The sequence below is a fragment of the Anarhichas minor genome, unplaced genomic scaffold (assembly GCF_050575085.1).
Source record: "Anarhichas minor isolate MPS153535 unplaced genomic scaffold, ASM5057508v1 ptg000060l, whole genome shotgun sequence".
Lineage (NCBI taxonomy): Eukaryota > Metazoa > Chordata > Actinopteri > Perciformes > Anarhichadidae > Anarhichas > Anarhichas minor.
Window position 1 is genome coordinate 1,500,132 of NW_027466506.1, and position 7,896 is coordinate 1,508,027.

The window sequence follows — 7,896 nt, forward strand, 5'->3', positions numbered from 1 at the left end:
ACCCATTCATACACTGATGACATGGGCTACCATGCAAGGAACCACCTGCTCATCAGGATCTAACTATCTGAGCACCGATGGCACCACAGCCTTCAGGAGTAATTTGAGGTGTGTGTCTTGCCCAAGGACACATCAACACCGACTAGAGCAGCTGGGGATCGAACCACCGATCTTCTGATTTCTCTACCTTCTGAGCCACAGTTGCCCAACCAACCCCAGCTTTAACTGTACGTCTCTGAATGTCCGATATTATGTCAATCTACTCTCAAATCCAATAACTTGGAATCTTCAGAAAGGATGAGAATACCAGAAAATTGTAATTCAGAAAATTGTTTGATATAATTATTATACACAGTATATATATACCGTATATGTGTGTGTATATGTAAACCCCATTAAAGGAGTAAAATAGGAAACACGAGTCATCAGTAAAATACCTGGCATTGCTTCATTTGAGCTCCTAGGTGAGTACAAGTGACAAATGTATGTGAAATTGATGGTTCTTTATTAGACCTGCTGTTAAAGCCAGAACAACCAGAATCTCAATTATTGCCTGTTTTTCAGCAGTACTGACTGATTTTGTAATCTTGAAGGTCAATTTCAAATTTCAGTTATACCCTCTGTTTTCTGTTCTTTTCTCTGCTCGCTCCCGCTGCCCCTCTAACCGCTAACCCCCTCCTGACACGCTCTCTCTCGCTACGGCTTTCTGCCCCCAAACACAACGTGGGGCGCTGACAGTCCCTTGAACTGTTGACAATAAGTTGATGGGCTGAAGCCTCCAGTAAACATCTCTGGTGCCACCTCTACCCAGATGGAGCTACTTAGAGACCGAATACACACACGCACACACCCTCTCTCACACACACACACGCACACACTTTCCAGGCCTGAGTTTCATTAGTCAGAGTGTTTATGTCTGCGTTCATGCGGCCTGGCGGAGAAACCTCTCCGTTTCACTGCCCTCTTTGGTTGCCTCCATGGGGTTTTACCGTGAGCAGAAAGCACACACAGAGAGAGAGAGAGAGAGAGAGAGAGAGAGAGAGAGAGAGAGAGAGAGAGAGAGAGAGAGAGAGAGAGTGACCACAGTCATTGTTCCCTGTTTCATGTGTGGACAGCTTATATATGTGTGTGTGTGTGTGTGTGTGTGTGTGAGGGCACCCAGTCACCTTTGATGTTAGAACACATAGTACATGCTGTTCTCTTCTCTGATCCCACCCTTCTTACCACGCTGACATGGACGGTCATCCGGCCCGGGGCAGATGGCACCAGGATGTGTGCGTGTGTGTGTGTGTGTGTGCGTGTGTTTCAATATAGTGGGAAACCAGTTGACCCGGCAGGTCGCCGGCCCTAGACAGGCTTAATTTTTTAACAATTAATCTCCTTCAGCCAGGAGGGTCAGAATGAATCTAAAAACTCTTACACACACACACACACACACACACACACACACACACACACAGTGGCTGATGATGACAGGCATCAAACCGCTCTGTCTGTGTGCTTGTGTGTGTGTGTGTGTTAATCTGAGATGTGAATATGAGGAGATTAGATGGACCCGGGGATTAAAATCTGGCCTTTACCTCAGAGGATCCGTTCCAGCAGGGACAGCCTGATGGACACACACACACACACACACACACACACACACACACACACACACACACACGCATACATGCCACTCCGAACGTCCAAAAAAAAGAAATGTTGTGGATCAAAGTGCACAAACAAGTAACCACAGTTTCAAGTTTCTTTTTTCTGACAGAAAAGGAGAGAATGAAAGACAGATGGAGGTGTAGGAATGACGGTAAAAGAAAAAGAGAGTGCAGTGGCGTAGCAGTGGCGGGCATGCGGAGTGTAGAGGGTCCCCCCCTCATTTGAAAAAAAACCTAACTGGGTCTCCTGTCTATCACACTACACGAAAACCTCCAAACACACAGCACCTGTTCATGCCGTCACTCTATTTCACAGGAAAACATCCAAGTCCAGCTGATCACAGACAGAATCACTTTCTGCAGTCACAGATCACGGGGAAAGTGTTTTGTCCGCACTTGACTGCGATCTTTGCTGGACTGCGGGGTTCATGAAAGTAGAGCTCGTCCTCTGAAGATATTATTGTAATGTATGATGCATATTGTGTTCAAACTAACGGTAATGTTTATTTGGTGTTTCTGGCTGCAATGATAGAACAGAGACAGTGACTGCCGAATGCAAATTTAAAATGATTTGATAGTTAAAGAATTCCTTGAACATCAAAGAGTGGATGTGATTTATAGAGCAGATCTGTGTTGTAGAAAAAAAAGAGGATTCATTCCAATTGGACATCAAATCTCAGTGGTGCTGGAATTGAGTGTTCAGAGGTTTGTGTGCTTTACTTGAGTATTTCCATAATCTGCTACTTTATATTTTAACCTTACTTTTACTATCTTTACTTTTCATTTTAATGTTCGCTTTTATTTCATTATTAGTTTTTATTATTATTATTATTATTATTAATTATTAATGTCTTTGTTGAGTTTCGAAAGCAAATAGGGGGATAATGAAAAGAGAATATAATACATCATTTAAGAGATGAATACATTTGAAATGAAACAACTCATTTAAGTCATAATAATAATAGTAATAATAATAATAGTAATAATATTTGAGATAAAAGACAACAACTAAGGAAACTAATACAAAGGTAGATAAATCAATTTAAATTTATGTCACATTTCATCAATTTGTTAATGCCTGAATGTATTTTTATTTATTAGTGGTTAATTTATTGGCATATCAAATCATTTATTTATTATTATTTTGTTCACTTTTGACATTAGTACAGAGAACATATCGTGACGGGACAAAATCTCACAAATACCAGTATCACAAACATTTCCAAAAATGGCCAAATCAAGCACTCAAACCACATTGAATAATACTTTTTTACACAGACAATGTGAAACAAATATAAATAAGTAACAAAATACACTAAAATAAGTAATACATTCATCAAAATTAAAAGTCTAAATTCCCCAAATAAATAAAAACATCTACCCTAAAAGGGTGGGGGGGGGGGGGGGGGGGGGGGGGGGTTGTTAATGCTTGGAATACTGCAATAAACGAATGTGTGTTACTGTTTGCACTTTTTTTGTGTTTGGTGTGCATGCTTATGTGTGTGTGTGCATGTTTGTGTGTGTGTGTGCATGTTTGTGTGTGTGTGTGCATGTTTGTGTGTGTGTGTGTGTGTGCATGTTTGTGTGTGTGTGTGCATGTTTGTGTGTGTGTGTGCATGTTTGTGTGTGTGTGTGTGTGTGCATGCTTATGTGTGTGTGTGCATGTTTGTGTGTGTGTGTGTGCATGTTTGTGTGTGTGTGTGTGCGTGTGTGTGCATGCTTATGTGTGTATGTGTGTGTGTGCATGCTTGTGTGTGTGTGCATGCGTATGTGTGTGTGTATGTTTGTGTGTGTGTATGTGCATGTTTGTGTGTGTGTGTCCACTCAGTGTCGTGCTGGGCAACATGAGGAGACAGGGAGCATGTTGGAGCTGACAAGGCCTGTAGGGTCAACATCAAGCCAAATCAACTGCACTGGGGATCAACCACTGCTCCGGCTCTGTCAAATTAGGGCACCGCGCCAACACAAACACACACGCGGACACATGGACATGCACACAAACAGCTGTCAGGCACACACACTCGCACATACACTCGTGACTGCCCACTGCCCCGGAAACATCAGAGCACATCTCTGCCCTGAGGTGAGAATTGCAGTTTGCGTGTGTGTGTGTGTGTGTGTGTGTGTGTGTGATGATGATTGCTGGAACATACTGGCTGAGCAGCATGAGATTTGTGTTGGTTTGTGCATGTGTGTAAGTGGGGATGTATTTTTATGAAGATGTTGCGTTTAGCAATGTTTGGAATTGAGTGAGTCATTCCTTTACTACACGTGTGTGTTTGTCTGTGGGCTTCCAGTAAAACACAGTGTGTGTGTGTGTGTGTGTGTGTGTGTGTTTGCATCTGCGAGACTATAAAATGAGAGAGCCACAGCTGGATGTGCACGTGTGTGCGTCCGTGTTAGTCCGCATGTGCGGTATATCAAAATATTGTCCAGGTGTGTGTCTTTGGCACATGTGCTTATATCTATGTCTTGGTGTGTTATATGTGTGTTTATATATCTTTACAGATGTATGTGTTTGTGTGTGTGTGTGTCATGCCCCAGGGGTGTCATCAGCGGGGCAGTTAATGGGCATCTGTGCGTGGTCCAGTGGAAGCCAGCCGGCTAACTGGGCTAACTGGGCCACCTCTGCCAGCTGTGCTGCCCGATGCCCGTTCTGCTCTTCGTCTGCGTCATTGTTATTTCAGCTTTGCATGCTCCGCCCCGACTGGCCACCCTCATCATCGCTCCAACCCGACTCATACGTCCCTACCTCTAGACTTTTGAGGACCAACTGACCAAAGAGACGAGGGGGATCGTTGTGGACATATTGGCAGTTATACACCAAAAACAAAGCCAACGGCTATGTATCGCAACAAAAGACCATCTCACATGTTGTCCTTCCGTCTGTCGGTCCGTCCAACACTTGAGTCACTTTTACAAAATGAGCTGACATATTTGTAGATGGCTTTGGAGAGCCTTTCAGTTAGTAATATTAGATCAGCTTTTGAATTCATCTTGTATCTACAATCACAGAAATGAATGAGAAAGTGACTCTACTTCTCTCTTGATTTATTACCTCAGTAAACATTGTAAACATGAGTTTATGGTCTCAATCTCTAGTTTCAAGTCTTCTTCAATACAGCATGATGTTCATTTAGTACATTATGCTCCATTTAGACCAGGGGTCTCAAACTCAACTTACCTGGGGGCCACTGGAGGTAGAGTCTGGGTGAGGCTGGGCCGCATTAAGTATTCCAAAAAAAAGTACAACTGATCCAATCTTCATTAATAACAGTTCAGAACATGAACGGTTCTTCAGAACATGAACGGGTTCTTCAGAACATGAACGGTTTTTCAGAACATGAACGGTTCTTCAGAACATGAACGGTTCTTCAGAAAATGAACGGTTCTTCAGGCTTCTCTTGCCTACTCCTTGCTACCAGAGACCTGGCAGCGCTTCCTCTCACACAGCTCAGCCACATTTGGCTTGAGGGAGGAAGCAGTTGAGACCCTCAGTATGGCTTGAAGATGCTCATCAGTTTGGACCTGTACTTTGACTTATTAAAGTTCATGGTTGAGAAGAGCTTTTCACACAGATATGTGCTCCCAAAAAGGCACATGGTCCGCTTGAACATCCTGGAAAGCTCAGGGAAGGTGGGGGGCAATTCTCTCAAAAATTGTCCAAGCTTGTCTGCTATTCCACTCACCTCCCTGAACTTGGCTTTGAGTTCAGAATTGCACTGCAGGTCAATGAGCTCCATTTGAAGCACAGGAGGGGCATCTTGCACATCAAAGGAGAAGGGGTCAGCAAAGATTTGAAAAGTGGCTCTGTGTGTCTTGAAGTCTGCAAACCTGTGATCAAATTCCTCCTGTAGGTTTACAATGGCATCAGCATACTTCTCACCACTGAATGGTGTGCCCGCACCCATGAGTGCCTTGCATGTTGGGAAATGGCAGAAGTTTGTCTGAGAGAGCTGGGCTTTCCATAACACAAGTTTTGTGGAGAATGCTCTGACGTTGTCATAGGCAGCACTGACAAGCTGCCCTTGGCCTTGTAACTTCTTGTTCAGTACATTCAGCTCCTGTGTGATGTCAACAAGAAAAGCTAAGTCCATGAGCCATTTGGGATCACTTAGCACAGGAACAGCCATCCCATCCTTCTCCATGAAGGCTTTCACTTCTGCTCTCAACTCAAAGAACCTCTTCAAGGCGTTTCCCTTGCTGAGCCAACGTACCTCGGTGAAGTAGAGGACATCCTCATATGCTGACTCTATTTCCTCCAAAAAGGCGCGGAACTGCCGGTGCTTTAAGCCCCTGGATCTAATATGGTTGATGCATTTCACAACAACAGACATCACATTGTCAAACTTCAGGCATTTGCTGCAAAGGGCCTGCTGATGGATAATGCAGTGCAGAGCAATGGCCTCCTCCACACCCTCCTCTTCCAGTTTTCTTTGAACAAGTGCCACCAGTCCATTTTTCCTCCCTGTCATTGATGGTGCTCCGTCGGTTGTTATTCCAGCAAACCTCTTCCATGTTAAACCGGCATCCACAATGGCATCACACAGCTGGCGGAATATCTCCTGAGCGGTGGTCTGGCCATGCATTGGAATCACTGTGAGCAACTCCTCCATCACTTCAAAACTGTCATCAACTCCGCGGACATACATTGCGAGCTGCGCAGTGTCAGTGATGTCTGTGCTCTCATCAAGAGCAACTGAGAATGCACAGAAATGTTTGGCTTTCTCCCGCAGTTGATCATATATGTTACCTGACAGGTCAGAAATGCGCTCTGCCACTGTGTTGGCTGAAAGGCTGATGTTGCTAAACTGACTCTTTTTTTCCGGACAGACTATACTTGCAGCCTGTAACATGCAAATTTTTATGAACTCGCCTTCTTTGAATGGCTTTCCCGCCTTGGCGATCATCTCACTCACCACGTAGCTCGCTTCGACTGCCGCGTCACTCGCTTTGCTCGCTTTCTTAAAAAAATCTTGTCGCCTCAGTAAACGTAAGTAAGTTTTAAGATCGCCGACCCGGGCCTCTCTCTCATCTCCCTGGTATTTTGTATACTCCTCGGCATGTCTCTTTGAGTAATGACGTTTGAGGTTGTACTCCTTATGTACCGCGACTTTCTCTGTGCATATAAGACACGTCGGAGTGCCCCGGTGCTCAACAAAAAAATATTCCGTCTCCCACTTTTCCTGGAATTGTCTGTGCTCTTCGCCAACTTTTCTCTTCACGGCAGGTTTTGAGAAAGACATGACTGGGACTGGGTGAGATATATTTTCCTTCCACTTGGTGTCACTCCTGAATCACGTTTCAACCAAGTGACGAGTTTCGCTAATTCACGTTGTAAATATAAAACGCCCACAACGACTCGCGCAACAACTCGGCAAAAAGGTGCACGTGAGAAAAAGGTGCGCGTGAGAAAAACGCGCGGGCCGCATTAACATTACACTTTTATGTTAGGTAGGGGGCCGCACAATATCGGCTCGCGGGCCGCAATTGGCCCGCGGGCCGCGAGTTTGAGACCCCTGATTTAGAGTCAAACAGACCATAAAGCGGGGAATGCTTTAGGGCGGGGCTACACGGTGGCTACCAGAGACCATATTTGGAACATTCCAAATATGGTAACTTCTGTTAATTGTCTGCAAAAAAACCAACATGGTGACGGCCGTAATCCAACATGGTGACGGCGAAATTGCCGAAGTCAAAACAGCAGTCTACAAACCAATAGGTGACTACGTCCACCTCTAATATACAGTCTATGACTGGAACACTTGAGCTACTGAGGTTTTCAACAAAAATGCCCCCCCCCCCCCCTTTGCTTTTTGCAGCTGTGAGGGCCAGACAGGCAGTAGTACTCCCCCAACATCTGTACATACACTTTGTTGTGTGGAATTGGCGGAGTTCCCCTTTAACTCAGCCACAAATTGGGCATATAGGTAAGGAGCTTGGAACCAAAGACCATAGCCATATCTCTGTCCTTCGTCTCTCTCTCTCTCTCTCTCTCTCTCTCTCTCTCTCTCTCTCTCTCTCTCTCTCTCTCTCTCTCTCTCTCTCTCTCTCTCTCTCTCTCTCTCTCTCTCTCTCTCTCTCTCTCTCTCTCTCTCTCTCTCTCTCTTAGAGGCTGGTGACAGCCAGGTCTCACTGACTGCTTGACTTGTTCAGGGTGAAGCTGCAGGTCAGTGAGTCTCCAGAGGTGCTCCTTCTGTCCACTGAGGTGTTCATAACTCACCCGTTAGAATCACAATGGGCA

At 44.9% G+C, this 7,896-nt stretch overlaps 1 protein-coding gene across 1 annotated transcript; it reads right to left on the reverse strand.

The window, feature by feature from the left end:
• Positions 1–5,146: 5,146 nt before the first annotated feature.
• On the reverse strand, positions 5,147–6,304 carry LOC142933419 (general transcription factor II-I repeat domain-containing protein 2A-like). Its single transcript, XM_076077525.1, has one exon. The coding sequence runs from the start codon at positions 6,302–6,304 to the stop codon at positions 5,147–5,149; it is 1,158 nt and encodes a 385-aa protein (XP_075933640.1).
• Positions 6,305–7,896: the final 1,592 nt, after the last annotated feature.

What these genes read in the sequence shown, in the direction of transcription:
- LOC142933419 (XM_076077525.1), bottom strand. Translation starts at nt 6,304, where the DNA reads ATGTATGTCCGCGGAGTTGATGACAGTTTTGAAGTGATGGAGGAGTTG.